The 18,187-nt window shown below is 48.3% G+C and overlaps 1 protein-coding gene across 3 annotated transcripts in view; it reads right to left on the bottom strand.

Annotated features, from left to right (window-relative positions):
• NLE1 (notchless homolog 1) overlaps positions 1-18,187 on the bottom strand; it is a 151,647-nt gene that overhangs the window by 48,318 nt on the left and 85,142 nt on the right. For 2 of the 3 annotated variants that reach the window (XM_063954008.1, XM_063954009.1), the window contains 2 exons: positions 13,910-14,045; positions 12,879-12,925 (listed from right to left, as the gene is read on the bottom strand). The exons of the other annotated variant lie outside the window; for it this stretch is intronic. In XM_063954008.1, the coding sequence (XP_063810078.1) occupies positions 12,879-12,925; positions 13,910-14,045 (183 nt within the window). The remainder of the gene's footprint in view (positions 1-12,878; positions 12,926-13,909; positions 14,046-18,187) is intronic. 3 annotated transcript variants of the gene reach the window in all.

Genomic DNA, 18,187 nt, shown 5'->3' on the forward strand with positions numbered 1-18,187 from the left:
GGATAACTGTGACACCTTGCTTGCGCAGGAGCACCATCATTTCCGCCATTACCTTGGTGAAAATTCTCGGGGCCGTGGAAAGCCCAAATGGCAACGTCTGAAATTGGTAATGACAATCCTGTACCACAAATCTCAGGTACGCCTGATGAGGTGGATAAATGGGAACATGAAGGTATGCATCCTTTATGTCGAAAGATACCATAAAATTCCCCCCCTTCCAGGCTGGCGATGACCGCTCTGAGCGATTCCATCTTGAACCTCTTCAAGTATAGGTTCAGGGATTTTAAATTTAAAATGGGTCTGACCGAACCGTCCGGTTTCGAGACCACAAATAGGGTTGAGTAATATCCCCTCCCTTGTTGAAGCAGGGGAACCTTGACCACCACCTGTTGAAGATACAATTTGTGAATTGCATTTAACACTATCTCCCTTTCCGGGGGAGAAGCTGGTAGGGCCGATTTGAAAAACCGGCGAGGAGGCACCTCTTCGAATTCCAGCTTGTAACCCTGGGAAACAATTTCTATTGCCCAGGGATCCAACTGGGAGTGAACCCAGATGTGGCTGAAAACTCGAAGACGTGCCCCCACTGGGGCGGACTCCTGTAGCGGAGCCCCAGCGTCATGTGGTGGATTTTGTAGAGGCCGGGGAGGACTTCTGTTCTTGGGAACTAGCTGTGTTGTGCAGATTTTTTCCTCTGCCCTTACCTCTGGTAAGAAAGGACGCACCTCGTACTTTCTTGTTTCTTTGTGATCGAAAGGACTGCCTTTGATAATGTGGCGCTTTCTTAGGCTGTGAGGGAATAAAAGTTAGAAAATTTGATTTACCAGCTGTAGCTGTGGAGACCAGGTCCGAGAGACCTTCCCCAAACAATTCCTTACCCTTGTAAGGTAAAACCTCCATATGCCTCTTTGAATCGGCATCCCCTGTCAATTGCCGGGTCCATAGGACTCGTCTAGCAGAAATGGACATCGCGTTGATTCTAGAACCCAGTAGACTAATGTCTCTTTGAGCATCTCTCATATATAAGACCACATCTTTTATATGCCCCAGGGTCAATAAAATGGTATCCTTATCTAGGTTCTCAATATCCGCTGATAAGGTATCTGTCCAAGCTGCTACAGCGCTACAAACCCAGGCCGACGCAATCGCCGCTCTGAGTAAAGTACCAGAGTGTGTGTAAATGGACTTAAAGATAACCTCCTGCTTGCGGTCAGCAGGGTCCCTGACGGTAGCCGTATCTTGGGATGGCAGCGCTACCTTTTTGGATAAGCGTGTTAATGCCTTATCCACCTTAGGGGAGGATTCCCACCGTATCCTGTCCGTTGGCGGGAAAGGAAGGATACGCCATAAGAATCCTTTTGGGAATCTACAGGTTTTTTTTCTGGTGATTCCCAAGCTTTTTCACATAATTCATTCAACTCATGTGAGGGGGGAAAGGTTACCTCAGGTTTCTTCCCCTTATACATGTGTACCCTTGTGTCAGGGACAGGGGGTTCCTCTGTGATATGCAAAACATCTTTTATTGCAATGATCATATATCGAATACATTTAGCCACTTTTGGCTGTAATTTTGCATCATCGTAGTCGACACTGGAGTCAGAATCTGTGTCGGTATCTGTGGTTACAATTTGTGATAGTGGGCGCTTCTGAGACCCCGAAGGTCCCTGCGACATAGGGACAGACATGGGTTGACTCCCTGGCTGTTCCCTAGCTTCAGCTTTGTCTAATCTTTTGTGCAATAAAATAAGATTTTACTTACCGATAAATCTATTTCTCATAGTCCGTAGTGGATGCTGGGGACTCCGTCAGGACCATGGGGAATAGCGGCTCCGCAGGAGACAGGGCACAAAAGCAAGCTTTTAGGATCACATGGTGTGTACTGGCTCCTCCCCCTATGACCCTCCTCCAAGCCTCAGTTAGGTACTGTGCCCGGACGAGCGTACACAATAAGGAAGGATCTTGAATCCCGGGTAAGACTCATACCAGCCACACCAATCACACCGTACAACTTGTGATTTGAACCCAGTTAACAGTATGATAACAATGAAGTAGCCTCTAAAAAAGATGGCTCACAACAATAATAACCCGATTTTTTTGTAACAATAACTATGTACAAGTAATGCAGACAATCCGCACTTGGGATGGGCGCCCAGCATCCACTACGGACTATGAGAAATAGATTTATCAGTAAGTAAAATCTTATTTTCTCTAACGTCCTAGTGGATGCTGGGGACTCCGTCAGGACCATGGGGATTATACCAAAGCTCCCAAACGGGCGGGAGAGTGCGGATGACTCTGCAGCACCGAATGAGAGAACTCCAGGTCCTCCTCAGCCAGGGTATCAAATTTGTAGAATTTAGCAAACGTGTTTGCCCCTGACCAAGTTGCAGCTCGGCAAAGTTGTAAAGCCGAGACCCCTCGGGCAGCCGCCCAAGATGAGCCCACCTTCCTTGTGGAATGGGCATTCACAGATTTTGGCTGTGGCAGGCCTGCCACAGAATGTGCAAGCTGAATTGTACTACAAATCCAACGAGCAATAGTCTGCTTAGAAGCAGGAGCACCCAGCTTTTTGGGTGCCTACAATATAAACAGCAAGTCAGACTTTCTGACTCCAGCCGTCCTGGAATTATATATATATATATATATATATATATATATATATATATATATATATATATATATATATATATATATATATTTTCAGGGCCCTGACAACGTCTAGCAACTTGGAGTCCTCCAAGTCCCTAGTAGCCGCAGGCACCACAATAGGTTGTTTCAGGTGAAACGCTGACACCACCTTAGGAAGAAACTGGGGACGAGTCCGCAGTTCTGCCCTGTCCCGAATGGAAAATCAAATATGGGCTTTTGTAAGACAAAGCCGCCAATTTTGACAATCGCCTGGCCGAGGCCAGGGCCAACAGCATGGTCACTTTCCATGTGAGATATTTCAAATCCACAGATTTGAGTGGTTCAAACCAATATGATTTGAGGAATCCCAACACTACGTTGAGATCCCACGGTGCCACTGGAGGCACACAAGGGCTGTATATGCAATACTCCCTTGACAAAACGTCTGGACTTCAGGAACTGAAGCCAATTCTTTCTGGAAGAAAATCTATAGGGCCGAAACTTGAACCTTAATGGACCCCAATTTGAGGCTCATAGACACTCCTGTTTTCAGGAAGTGCAGAAATCGACCTAGTTGAAATTTTTTCGTGGGGCCTTCCTGGCCTCACCCACGCAACATATTTTTACCACATGTGGTGATAACGTTGTGCGGTCACCTCCTTCCTGGCTTTGACCAGGGTAGGTATGACCTCTTCCGGAATGCCTTTTCCCTTAGGATCCGGCGTTCAAACCGCCATGCCATCAAACGCAGTCGCGGTAAGTCTTGGAACAGACAAGGTCCCTGCTGGAGCAGGTCCTTTCTTAAAGGCCGATGCCACGGTTCCTCTTGGAACAGACATGGTACTTGCTGAAAGCAAATCCCTTCTTAGCTCCCGAGGCCATTAGTCCTCTGTGAGCATCTCTTGAAGTTCCGGTTACCAAGTCCCTCTTGGCCAATCCGGAGCCACGAGTATAGTTCTTACTCCTCTATGTCTTATAATTCTCAATACCTTGGTTATGAGAAGCAGAGGAGGGAACACATACACCGCCTGTTACACCCACGGTGTTACCAGGACGTCCACAGCTATCGCCTGAAGGTCTCGTGACCTGGCGCAATACCTGTCCCATTTTTTGTTCGGGCGGGACGCCATCATGTCCACCTTTGGTCTTTCCCAACGGTTCACAATCATGCGGAAAACTTCCCGATGAAGTTCCCACAATCCCGGGTGGAGGTCGTGCCTGCTGAGGAAGTCTGCTTCCCAGTCGTCCACTCCCGGAATGAACACTGCTGACAGTGCTATCACATGATTTTCCGCCTAGCGAAAAATCCTTGCAGTTTTGCCACTGCCCTCCTGCTTCTTGTGCCGCCCTTTCTGTTTACGTGGGCGACTGCCGTGATGTTATCCCACTGGATCAATACCGGCTGACCTTGAAGCAGAGGTCTTGCTAAGCTTAGAGCATTATAAATTTGCTCTTAGCTCCAGTATATTTATGTGGAGAGAATTCTCCAGACTTGATCACACTCCTTGTGTGACTGCTCCCCAGCCTCTCAGGCTGGCCTCCGTGGTCACGAGCATCCAATCCTGAATGCCGAATCTGCGGCCCTCTAGAAGATGAGCACTCTGTAATCACCACAGGAGAGACACCCTTGTCCTTGGATATAGGGTTATCCGCTGATGCATCTGAAGATGCGATCCGGACCATTTGTCCAGCAGATCCCACTGAAGAGTTCTTGCGTGAAATCTGCCGAATGGAAGCGCTTCGTAATAAGCCACCATTTTTACCAGGACTCTTGTGCAATGATGCACTGACACTTTTCCTGGTTTTAGGAGGATCCCGATTAGCTCGGATAACTCCCTGGCTTTCTCCTCTGGGAGAAACACCTTTTCCTGGACTGTGTCCAGAATCATCCCTAGGACCAGCAGACGTGTCGTCGGAACAACTGCGGTTTTGGAATATTTAGAATCCACCCGTGCTGTCGTAGAACTACTTGAGATAGTGCTACTCCGACCTCCAACTGTTCTCTGGACCTTGTTCTTATCAGGAGGTCGTCCATTTTCTTTGAAGACGAATCCTCCTTACGGTCATTACCTTGGTAAGGACCCGGGGTGCCTTGGACAATCCAACGGCATCGTCTTGAAACTGATAGTGACAGTTCTGTACCACGAACCTGAGGTACCCTTGGTGAGAAAAGGCAAATTTTGGGACATGGAGGTAAGCATCCCTGATGTCCCGGGACACCATATAGTCCCCTTGTTCTTTGCTATCACTGCTCTGAGTGACTCCATCTGGATTTGAACCCTTGTAAGTGTTCAAATTTTTCAGATTTAGAATAGGTCTCACCTAGCCTTCAGTACCACCATATAGTGTGGAGTAATACCCCTTTCCTTGTTGTCGGAGGGGTAATTTTATTATCACCTGCTGGGAATACAGCTTGTGAATTGTTTTCAATACTGCCTCCCTGTCGGAGGGAGACATTGGTACAGCAGACTACAGGAACCTGCGAGGGGGGAAACCTCTCGACATTCCAATCTGTACCCCTTGGATACTACTTGTAGGATCCAGGGGTCCTGTACGGTCCCAGCGTCATGCTGAGAACTTGGTAGAAGCGGTGGAGGGCTTCTGTTCCTGGGAATGGGCTGCCTGCTGCAGTCTTCTTCCCTTTCCTCTATCCCTGGGCAGATATGACTCTTATAGGGACGAAAGGACTGAGGCTGAAAAGACGGTGTCTTTTTCTGCAGAGATGTGACTTAGGGTAAAAAAACGGTGGATTTTCCAGCAGTTGCCCTGGCCACCAGGTCCCATGGACCGACCCCAAATAACTCCTCCCCTTTATACAGCAATACATCTTTGTGCCGTTTGGAATCTGCATCACCTGACCACTGTCGTGTCCATAAACAACATCTTGCAGATATGGACATCGCATTTACTCTTGATGCCAGAGTGCAAATATCCCTCTGCGCATCTCGCATATATATAAATGCATCCTTTAAATGCTCTATAGTCAATAAAATACTGTCCCTGTCAAAGGTATCAATATTTTTAGTCAGGGAATCCGACCAAGCCACCTCAGCTCTGCACATCCAGGCTGAGGCGATCGCTGGTCGCAGTATAACACCAGCATGTGTGTGTATACTTTTTAGGATATTTTTCAGCCTCCTATCAGCTGGCTCCTTAAGTACGGCCCTATCCGTAGATGGTACCGCCACTTGTTCTGATAAGCGTGTGAGCGCCTTATCCACCCTGAGGGGTGTTTCCCACCGCGCCTTAACTTCTGGCGGGAAAAGGTATACCGCCAATAATTTTCTATCGGGGGAAACCCACGCATCATCACACACTTCATTTAATTTATCTGATTCAGGAAAAACTACAGGTAGTTTTTTCACCTCACATATAATACCCTTTTTTGTGGTACTTGGAGTATCAGAAATATGTAACACCTCCTTCATTGCCCTTAACGTGTGGCCCTAAAAGAAAATACGTTTGTTTCTTCACCGTCGACACTGAAATCAGTGTCCGTGTCTGGGTCTGTGTCGACCGACTGAGGTAAATGGGCATTTTACAGCCCCTGACGGTGTTTGAGACGCCTGGACAGATACTAATTTGTTCGCCGGCCCTCTCATGTCGTCAACCGGCTTGCAGCGTGTTGACATTGTCACGTAATTTCCATAAATAAGCCATCCATTCCGGTGTCGACTCCCTAGAGAGTGACATCACCATTACAGGCAATTTGCTCCGCCTCCTCACCAATATTTTCCTCATACATGTCGACACACACGTACCGACATACAGCACACACATAGGGAATGCTCTGATAGAGGACAGGACCCACTAGCCCTTTGGGGAGACAGAGGGAGAGTTTGCCAGCACACACCAAAACGCTATAATTATCCAGGGACAACCTTTATATAAGTGTTCCTCCCTTATAGCATTTTAATATATATACATATCGCCAAATCAGTGCCCCCCCTCTCTGTTTTAACCCTGTTTCTGTAGTGCAGTGCAGGGGAGAGCATGGGAGCCTTCCCACCAGCCTTTCTGTGAGGGAAAATGGCGCTGTGTGCTGAGGAGAATAGGCCCCGCCCCCTTTTCGGCGGGCTTCTTCTCCGGAGTTTTAGATATCTGGCAGGGGTTAAATACATCCATATAGCCTCAAGGGCTATATGTGATGTATTTTTCGCCATACAGGTATTATACATTGCTGCCCAGGGCGCCCCCCCCCAGCGCCCTGCACCCTCCGTGACCGCTGTGTGAAGTGTGCTGACAACAATGGCACACAGCTGCAGTGCTGTGCGCTACCTGATGAAGACTGAGAGTCTTCTGCCGCCTGGTTCCGGACCTCTTCATCTTCAGCGTCTGCAAGGGGGGTCGGCGGCGCGGCTCCGGGACGAACCCCAGGGCGAGCCCTGTGTTCCGACTCCCTCTGGAGCTATGTCCAGTAGCCTAAGAATCCAATCCATCCTGCACGCAGGTGAGTTGAAAATCTCTCCCCTAAGTCCCTCGATGCAGTGAGCCTGTTGCCAGCAGGACTCACTGAAAATAAAGAACCTAAAAACTTTTTCTAAGTAACTCTTTAAGAGAGCCACCTAGATTGCACCCTTCTCGGCCGGGCACAAAAACCTAACTGAGGCTTGGAGGAGGGTCATAGGGGGAGGAGCCAGTACACACCATGTGATCCTAAAAGCTTGCTTTTGTGCCCTGTCTCCTGCGGAGACGCTATTCCCCATGGTCCTGACGGAGTCCCCAGCATCCACTAGGACGTTAGAGAAATTTACATTAGCACTTAAAACCTTCCACATATCCATCCAGTCAGGTGTCGGCGTTGTCGACGTAGACACCACACTCATTCTCTCCTCCTCCTCCCCCTGAAAGCCTTCTACCTCAGACATGTCGACACACGCGTACCGACACACCACACACGCAGGGAATCCTCTTCTCTGAAGACAGTTCCTCCTCAGCCAGGGTATCAAACTTGTAGAACTTTGCAAAGGTGTTTGAACCCGACCAAGTAGCAGCTCGGCACAGCTGTAGTGCCGAGACCCCTCGGGCAGCCGCCCAAGAAGAGCCCACCTTCCTTGTGGAATGGGCCTTGACCAATTTTGGTAACGGCAATCCAGCCGTGGAATGAGCCTGCTGAATCGTGTTACAGATCCAGCGAGCAATAGTCTGCTTTGAAGCAGGTGCGCCAACCTTGTTGGCCGCATATAGGACAAACAGTGCTTCTGTTTTCCTGACTCTAGCCATTCTGGCCACGTAAATTTTCAAAGCCCTGACTACATCAAGGGACTCGGAACCCTCCAAGTCGTGCGTAGCCACAGGTACCACAATAGGTTGGTTCATATGAAAAGATGACACCACCTTAGGCAAGAATTGAGGGCGGGTCCGCAATTCCGCTCTATCCATATGGAAAACTAGATAGGGGCTTTTATGAGACAAAGCCGCCAATTCCGATACTCGCCTAGCCGAAGCCAAGGCTAACAACATGACCACTTTCCAAGTGAGATAATTTAACTCCACCGTTTTAAGTGGTTCAAACCAGTGTGACTTAAGGAAACTCAACACCACGTTAAAGGTCCCAAGGTGCCACCGGAGGTACAAAAGGAGGCTGAATATGCAGCACTGCCTTTACAAAAGTCTGTACTTCTGGGAGAAGAGCCAATTCCTTTTGAAAGAAAATGGATAAGGCCGAAATCTGAACCTTAATGAAGCCTAATTTTAGGCCCAAATTCACTCCAGTTTGTAGGAAATGAAGGAAACGGCCCAGATGGAATTCTCCCGGAGGAGCATTCCTGGCCTCACACCAAGCAACATATTTTCGCCATATACGGTGATAACGTTTAGCTGTCACGTCCTTCCTAGCCTTTATCAGAGTAGGAATGACCTCATCCGGAATGCCCTTTTCCGCTAGGATCCAGCGTTCAACCGCCATGCCGTCAAACGCAGTCGCGGTAAGTCTTGGAACAGACAGGGCCCCAGTTGCAACAGGTCCTGTCAGAGGAAGAGGCCATGGATCTTCTGTGAGCATTTCCAGTAGATCCGGATACCAGGTCCTTCGTGGCCAATCTGGAACAATGAGAATTGTCTGTACTCCTCTTTTCCTTATTATTCTCAACACCTTTGGGATGAGAGGAAGAAACACATAGACCCACTGGAACACCCACGGTGTCACTAGGGCGTCTACAGCTACCGCCTGAGGGTCTCTTGATCTGGCGCAATACCTCTGTAGCTTTTTGTTGAGGCGGGATGCCATCATGTCTATCTGGGGCAGTCCCCACTGACTTGCAATCTGTGCGAAGACTTCCTGATGAAGTCCCCACTCTCCTGGATGCAGGTCGTGTCTGCTGAGGAAGTCTGCTTCCCAGTTGTCCACTCCCGGAATGAACACTGCTGACAGTGCTCTTACATGATTTTCCGCCCAGCGAAGAATCCTGGCGGCTTCAGCCATTGCCACTCTGCTCCTTGTGCCGCCCTGGCGGTTTACATGAGCCACTGCGGTGATGTTGTCTAACTGGATCAGAACTGGTCGGTCTCGCAGTAAGGTCTCTGCTTGACGTAGGGCGTTTTATATGGCCCTCAGTTCCAGGATGTTGATGTGAAGACAAGTCTCTTGACTTGACCAAAGACCTTGGAAGTTTCTTCCCTGCATGACTGCTCCCCAACCTCGGAGGCTTACGTCCGTGGTCACCAGGATCCAGTCCTGAATGCCGAACCTGCGTCCCTCTAGAAGGTGAGCACTCTGCAGCCACCACAGGAGAGATACCCTGGCTCTGGGGGACAGGGTGATCAACCGATGCATTTGTAGATGTGACCCGGACCACTTGTCCAATAAGTCCCATTGGAAAGTCCTCGCATGGAACCTGCCGAAGGGAATGGCTTCGTATGCTGCCACCATCTTTCCCAGGACTCGAGTGCAGTGGTGCACTGACACCTGTTTTGACTTCAATAAGTTCCTGACCAGAGTCATGAGTTCCTGAGCTTTTTCTATCGGAAGATAAACCTTTTTCTGGTCTGTATCCAGAATCAAGCCCAAGAAAGTCAGACGAGTCGTAGGAACCAACTGCGACTTCGGGATATTGAGAATCTTCCGTGTTGCTGTAACACCTGAAATTGACACACTGTTCAGTAACTGCGCTCTTGATCTCGCTTTTATGAGGAGATCGTCCAAGTACGGGATAACTGTGACACCTTGCTTGCGCAGGAGCACCATCATTTCCGCCATTACCTTGGTGAAAATTCTCGGGGCCGTGGAAAGCCCAAATGGCAACGTCTGAAATTGGTAATGACAATCCTGTACCACAAATCTCAGGTACGCCTGATGAGGTGGATAAATGGGAACATGAAGGTATGCATCCTTTATGTCGAAAGATACCATAAAATTCCCCCCCTTCCAGGCTGGCGATGACCGCTCTGAGCGATTCCATCTTGAACCTCTTCAAGTATAGGTTCAGGGATTTTAAATTTAAAATGGGTCTGACCGAACCGTCCGGTTTCGAGACCACAAATAGGGTTGAGTAATATCCCCTCCCTTGTTGAAGCAGGGGAACCTTGACCACCACCTGTTGAAGATACAATTTGTGAATTGCATTTAACACTATCTCCCTTTCCGGGGGAGAAGCTGGTAGGGCCGATTTGAAAAACCGGCGAGGAGGCACCTCTTCGAATTCCAGCTTGTAACCCTGGGAAACAATTTCTATTGCCCAGGGATCCAACTGGGAGTGAACCCAGATGTGGCTGAAAACTCGAAGACGTGCCCCCACTGGGGCGGACTCCTGTAGCGGAGCCCCAGCGTCATGCGGTGGATTTTGTAGAGGCCGGGGAGGACTTCTGTTCTTGGGAACTAGCTGTGTTGTGCAGATTTTTTCCTCTGCCCTTACCTCTGGTAAGAAAGGACGCACCTCGTACTTTCTTGTTTCTTTGTGTTCGAAAGGACTGCCTTTGATAATGTGGCGCTTTCTTAGGCTGTGAGGGAATAAAAGTTAGAAAATTTGATTTACCAGCTGTAGCTGTGGAGACCAGGTCCGAGAGACCTTCCCCAAACAATTCCTTACCCTTGTAAGGTAAAACCTCCATATGCCTCTTTGAATCGGCATCCCCTGTCAATTGCCGGGTCCATAGGACTCGTCTAGCAGAAATGGACATCGCGTTGATTCTAGAACCCAGTAGACTAATGTCTCTTTGAGCATCTCTCATATATAAGACCACATCTTTTATATGCCCCAGGGTCAATAAAATGGTATCCTTATCTAGGTTCTCAATATCCGCCGATAAGGTATCTGTCCAAGCTGCTACAGCGCTACAAACCCAGGCCGACGCAATCGCCGGTCTGAGTAAAGTACCAGAGTGTGTGTAAATGGACTTAAAGATAACCTCCTGCTTGCGGTCAGCAGGGTCCCTGACGGTAGCCGAATCTTGGGATGGCAGCGCTACCTTTTTGGATAAGCGTGTTAATGCCTTATCCACCTTAGGGGAGGATTCCCACCGTATCCTGTCCGTTGGCGGGAAAGGAAGGATACGCCATAAGAATCCTTTTGGGAATCTACAGGTTTTTTTCTGGTGATTCCCAAGCTTTTTCACATAATTCATTCAACTCATGTGAGGGGGGAAAGGTTACCTCAGGTTTCTTCCCCTTATACATGTGTACCCTTGTGTCAGGGACAGGGGGTTCCTCTGTGATATGCAAAACATCTTTTATTGCAATGATCATATATCGAATACATTTAGCCACTTTTGGCTGTAATTTTGCATCATCGTAGTTGACACTGGAGTCAGAATCTGTGTCGGTATCTGTGGTTACAATTTGGGATAGTGGGCGCTTTTGAGATCCCGAAGGTCCCTGCGACATAGGGACAGACATGGGTTGACTCCCTGGCTGTTCCCTAGCTTCAGCTTTGTCTAATCTTTTGTGCAATAAATTTACATTAGCACTTAAAACCTTCCACATATCCATCCAGTCAGGTGTCGGCGTTGTCGACGGAGACACCACACTCATTCTCTCCTCCTCCTCCCCATGAAAGCCTTCTACCTCAGACATGTCGACACACGCGTACCGACACACCACACACGCAGGGAATCCTCTTCTCTGAAGACAGTTCCTCCACAAGGCCCTTTGGAGAGACAGAGAGAGAGAGAGTATGCCAGCACACACCCAGCGCTATATGACCCAGGAAAAAACACTATATAAATATATGTTTACCCAGTAGCGCTGTTTGTACATGTATATATGCGCCAAATTATGTGCCCCCCCCCTTCTTCAAAACCCTCTTTCACCGTGGTTAAGCAGGGGAGAGTCCGGGGAGCTTCCTCTCAGTGCTGTGCTGTGGAGAAAATGGCGCTGGTGAGTGCTGAGGGAGAAGCCCCGCCCCCTCGGCGGCGGGCTTCTGTCCCGCTCAAATATACTGAAACTGGCGGGGGCTCATTATATATACAGTGCCCAACTGTATATATGTCTATTTTTGCCAGAAAGAGGTTTATATGCTGCCCAGGGCGCCCCCCCTGCGCCCTGCATTCTTACAGTGACTGCCGTGTGTGAGGTGTATGGGAGCAATGGTGCACAGCTTCACCGCTGTGCGTTACCTCAGTGAAGATCATGAAGTCTTCTGCCGCCTTTGAAGTCTTCTTTTCTTCTCATACTCACCCGGCTTCTATCTTCCGGCTCTGTGAGGACGACGGCGGCGCGGCTCTGGGACGTACGGCGAGGGTGAGACCTGCGTACCGATCCCTCTGGAGCTAATGGTGTCCAGTAGCCTAAGAAGCAGAGCCTTGAAACTCACAGAAGTAGGTCTGCTTCTCTCCCCTCAGTCCCTCGATGCAGGGAGTCTGTTGCCAGCAGGCTCCCTGAAAATAAAAAACCTAACAAAATACTTTCTGACAGGAAACTCAGTAGAGCTCCCTGTAATGTACCCAGTCTCCTCTGGGCACAGTAGTAAACTGAGGTCTGGAGGAGGGGCATAGAGGGAGGAGCCAGTGCACACCCATACCTAAAGTCTTTCTTAAAGTGCCCATGTCTCCTGCGGAGCCCGTCTATCCCCATGGTCCTTACGGAGTCCTTAGCATCCTCTAGGACGTAAGAGAAATATACAGAGCAGCTGATTGGTTGCCATGGTCAACTTCTCCACTGGCTCACTTCTCCACTTTTATCACTGCTTAGTAAATGTCCCCCTTAGTCAAAAAGTGTAACGCTATAAGCACAAAAGAGCAAATACAGAATTCTTGCAAATTTTTTTATAATGCAGTAACTCTAGCAAGGCAAAATTTTCTTATCATATACACACCCGAACTTGATTGTATCTCTGCAAAGCTTTCTCCTTCAGATCCTCCACTAGAATGTAGCAAACAAACACTCTTATTGACAAATATAGAAAATATCTTCTAGCATGTAACTGAATATAGTATTTTGAAATTTTCTTCTAGAACCTAATCCTTAAAGGCCAACAAACATTTTCATCTTCGCAATTGTCAAGTTCCAAATGATTGCATAATAATTTACAATTGCAGATTTGTCTTAAAGCAAACTTCAACTTGCTTACAGAGCCTTGTTTTATAAGCTTCAATCCCTCTACAAAATATTTATAGGCGACTTCCCTCTCAAATTAAATACTTTGGAAAACACCTCATGACAAAGAAATGCATCAGACATTACTAAGTTAATGGTATTATTGGAGATCCCAGGTCCCAAAAAATGACAGATCAGGCAAGGGAATGAAACCACGATCCTTTGAAGCTGGCTCATCACCTACACAGAAATAAGATAAAACGAACATATGCAATCTCCTGTGCTAGGGACAACGTATTGAAGTAACAGTGCCTTTAAGAGCTAATGATATAATTTTGAATGTGAAGTCTATCTATAAAATATACAGGATAATAACAGAACTCTGCATTAGTACTGATTTTATGACTTACTATTTTCAAATAGGGGTCTATTTACTAAGCCTTGGATGAAGATAAATGACCAGCCAATCAGTGTCTAACTTCCATGTCACAGGCTGGGTTTGAAAAATGACAGGAGCTGAATGGCTGGTACTTTATCTCCGTCCACTTTATCTCCATCCAAGGCTTAGTAAATACACCCTTAGGGGGACATTAACTAAGCAGTGGTAAGAGCGGAGAAGTGAGCCAGTGGAGAAGTTGCCACATCAACCAATCAGCAGCTCTGAATAATTTTATAGTATGCAAATTATAGATGTTACTTCAGTGCTGATTGGTTGCCATTGGCACTTCTCCACTGGCTCACTTCTCCGCTGTAATCACTGCTTAGTAAATGTCCCCCTAAGTGTAGCATTAACAAACAAAAGACACTTACAGGAGCCACGCATGTCTTGGGGATTGATGGAGGCTTCAGCTGGATTGAAAGCCCCTGTGCGAAGAACGTAGTCTGTGCTAAGTGCCATGGTGTTAACCCAGTGTGCATGACCTTGTAGAGTGCGACATAGAACTCCCTATAAGAAATTTTAAGATATAAACCTGACCTGCAAGAAAATAAGATTTTAAACCTACCGGTAAACCTTTTTCTCTTAGTCCGTAAATGATGCTGAGGACCCCGTAAGGACCATGGGGTATAGACTGGCTCCGCAGGAGACATGGGCACTATAAAGAACTTTAGATGGGTGTGCACTGGCTCCTCCCTCTACGCCCCTCCTCCAGACCTCAAATAGAGAAACTGTGCCCAGAGGAGACGGACAGTACGAGGAAAGGATTTTTGTTAATCTAAGGGCAAGATTCATACCAGCCCACACCATCCACACCGTATAACCTGGAATATACGCAACCAGTTAACCGTATGAACAAAACAGTATCAGTCAACGACTGATCTTAACTGTAACATAACCCTTATGTAAACAACAACTATATACAAGTCATGCAGAAATATGTCCGCACTGGGACGGGCGCCCAGCATCCTCTACGGACTAGGAGAAAAAGATTTACCGGTAGGTTTAAAATCTTATTTTCTCTTACGTCCTAGAGGATGCTGGGGACTCCGTAAGGACCATGGGGATTATACCAAAGCTCCCAATCGGGCGGAAGAGTGCGGATGACTCTGCAGCACCGATTGAGCAAACATGAGGTCCTCATCACCCAGGGTATCAAACTTGTAGAATTTTGCAAAAGTGTTTGAACCCGACCAAGTAGCCGCTCGGCAAAGCTGTAAAGCCGAGACGCCACGGGCAGGCGCCCAAGAAGAGCCCACCTTCCTTTACAGAATTTGGTAACGGCAATCCAGCCGTAGAATGAGCCTGCTGAATCGTGTTACAGATCCAGCGAGCAATAGTCTGCTTAGAAGCAGGAGCGCCAACCTTGTTTGCTGCATACAGGACAAACAGTGCCTCTGTTTTCCTAATCCGAGCCGTCCTGGCTACGTAAATTTTTAAGGCCCTGACTACATCAAGTGACATGGAGTCCTCCAAGTCTCCCGTAGCCACAGGCACCACAATAGGTTGGTTCATATGAAACGATGACACCACCTTAGGCAAAAATTGAGGACGAGTCCTCAACTCAGCTCTATCCACATAGAAAATGAGATAGGGGCTCTTATGAGACAAAGCCGCCAATTCGGACACCCGCCTAGCAGATGCTAAGGCCAACAACATGACCACCTTCCAAGTGAGAAATTTTAATTCAACTGTTTGAAGAGGCTCAAACCAAAAGGAGGCTGGATGTGCAGCACTCCCTTCACAAAAGTCTGGACTTCTGGGATAGAAGCCAATTCATTCTGGAAGAGTATAGATAGGTCCGAAATCTGTACCTTAATAGAGCCTAACTTTAGGCCCATATCCACTCCTGTCTGTAGAAAGTGGAGAAAACGGCCCAAGTGGAAATCTTCCGTAGGAGCATTCTTAGCTTCACACCAAGATACATACTTCCTCCAGATACGGTGATAATGTTTCGCCGTCACCTCCTTCCTAGCCTTTATCAGAGTAGCGATGACCTCCTCCGGAATACCTTTCTCAGCTAGGATTCGGTATTCAACCGCCATGCCGTCAAACGTAACCGCGGTAAGTCTTGGAACACGCAGGGCCCCTGTTGCAACAGGTCCTCTCTGAGAGGAAGAGGCCACGGATCGTCTGTGAGCATCTCCTGTAGATCCGAATACCAGGCCCTTCGAGGCCAATCTGGAACAATGAGTATTGTCTGCACTCTTGTTCGTCTTATGATTCTCAATATTTTTGAGATGAGCGGAAGAGGAGGGAACACATAGACCGACTGAAACACCCACGGTGTCACCAGGGCGTCCACCGCTACTGCCTGAGGGTCCCTTGACCTGGCACAATACCTCCGAAGCTTCTTGTTGAGGCGTGATGCCATCATGTCTATTTGAAGAAGTCCCCAAAAACTTGTTATCTCGGCAAAAACTTCTTGATGAAGTCCCCACTCTCCTGGATGGAGACCGGGTCTGCTGAGGAAGTCTGCTTCCCAGTTGTCCACTCCCGGAATGAATACCGCTGACAGAGCGCTTACGTGATTTTCTGCCCAGCGCAGAATCCTGGTGGCTTCCGCCATTGCCACTCTGCTCCTTGTCCCGCCTTGGCGGTTTACATGAGCCACGGCTGTGACGTTGTCTGATTGAATCAGAACCGGTAGGTCGCGAAGAAGATTCTCCACTTGTCGTAGGCCGTTGTATATGGCCCTTAATTCCAGTATGTTGAGGTGTAGATAAGCCTCCTGGCTTGACCATAGTCCCTGAAAATTCCTTCCTTGTGTGACTGCTCCCCATCCTCGGAGGCTCGCGTCCGTGCTCACCAAAACCCAGTCTTGAATGCCGAACCTGCGACCCTCTAGAAGGTGAGCACTCTGCAGCCACCACAGGAGAGACACCCTGGCCCTGGGGGACAGGGTTATTTTCTGATGTATTTGAAGATGGGACCCGGACCACTTGCCCAGAAGGTCCCACTGAAAAGTCCTCGCATGAAACCTGCCGAAGGGGATGGCCTCGTAGGTTGCCACCATTTTCCCCAGTACTCGAGTGCATTGATGGACTGACACTCTTTTTGGTTTTAGCAGGTCTCTGACCATGTTCTGGAGTTCCTGTGTTTTTTCCATTGGGAGAAAAACCCTCTTCTGTTCCGTGTCCAGAATCATGCCTAAGAAAGATAGTCGAGTCGTTGGAATCAACTGTGACTTTGGTAGGTTTAGAATCCAACCATGCTGCTGCAGCACTCTCAAGGAGAGCGACATGCTTTTTTGCAACTGTTCCTTTCATCTCGCTTTTATCAGGAGATCGTCCAAGTACGGGATAATTGTGACTCCTTGCCTGCGCCTTGCCTTGCCATAATTTCCGCCATTACCTTGGTGAAAACCCTCGGGGCCGTGGAAAGCCCAAACGGCAACGTCTGAAACTGGTAATGACAGTCCTGTACAGCGAATCTCAGGTATGCCTGATGAGGAGGATATATGGGGACGTGAAGGTATGCATCCTTTATGTCCAGTGACACCATAAAATCCCCCCCTTCCAGGCTGGAGATAACTGCCCTGAGCGATTCCATCTTGAACTTGAACCTTTTTAAGTACAGGTTTAGGGATTTTAAATTTAGAATGGGTATGACCGAGCCATCCGGTTTCGGGACCACAAACAGATTGAATAATACCCTTTTCCCTGTTGAATTAAGGGAACCCTGATAATCACTTGCTGTTGACACAGCTTTTGAATTGCAGCTAAAACTATCTCCCTCTCTGGGGGAGAAGCTGGTAAAGCCGATTTGAAGAATCGGCGAGGAGGCACGTCTTCGAATTCCAGCTTGTAGCCTTGGGATACAATTTCCATTGCCCAAGGAGCCACGTCCGACTGAACCCAGACGTGACTGAAGAGTCGAAGATGTGCCCCCACCGGCGCGGACTCCCTCAGTGGAGCCCCTGCGTCATGCGGTGGATTTAGTAGAAGCCGGGGAGGACTTCTGCTCCTGGGAACTAGCCGTAGCCGGCATTCTTTTCCCTCTACCCTTACCTCTGGCGAGGAAGGAAGAGCCTCGACCTCGTCTGGACTTATGCGACTGAAAGGACTGCATCTGATACTGTGGTGTTTTCTTTTGCTGTGGGGGAACATAAGGCAAAAAAGTAGATTAACTCGCGGTAGCTGTGGAAACCAGGTCCAGACCTTCCCCAAATAAAACCTCACCCTTGTAAGGCAAAACTTCCATATGCCTCTGAGTCGGCATCACCCGTCCATTGGCGGGTCCACAGTGCTCGCCTAGCCGAAATCACCATGGCGTTGGCCCCCGAACCTAGTAGCCCAACGTCTCTCTGAGTGTCTCTCATATATAAGACTGCGTCTTTGATGTGACCTAATGTCAAAATGGTATCCCTATCAAGGGTATCAATTATCAGCTGACAAGGTATCTGTCCAAGCTGCTACCGCACTACAAACCCAAGCCGATGCTATTGCCGGTCTGAGCAAAGCACCCGTATGTGTATAAACTGATTTTAAGGTCGTTTCCTGTCTACGATCAGCAGGATCCTTGAGGGCTGCCGTGTCTGGAGACGGTAGCACCACCTTCTTGGATAAGCGCGTTAAAGCTTTGTCCACCCTGGGCGAGGATTCCCACCGTACCCTGTCCTGTGCAGGGAAAGGGTATGCCATAAGAATTCT

Source organism: Pseudophryne corroboree, chromosome 2 (assembly GCF_028390025.1).
Source record: "Pseudophryne corroboree isolate aPseCor3 chromosome 2, aPseCor3.hap2, whole genome shotgun sequence".
NCBI classification, from domain to species: domain Eukaryota; kingdom Metazoa; phylum Chordata; class Amphibia; order Anura; family Myobatrachidae; genus Pseudophryne; species Pseudophryne corroboree.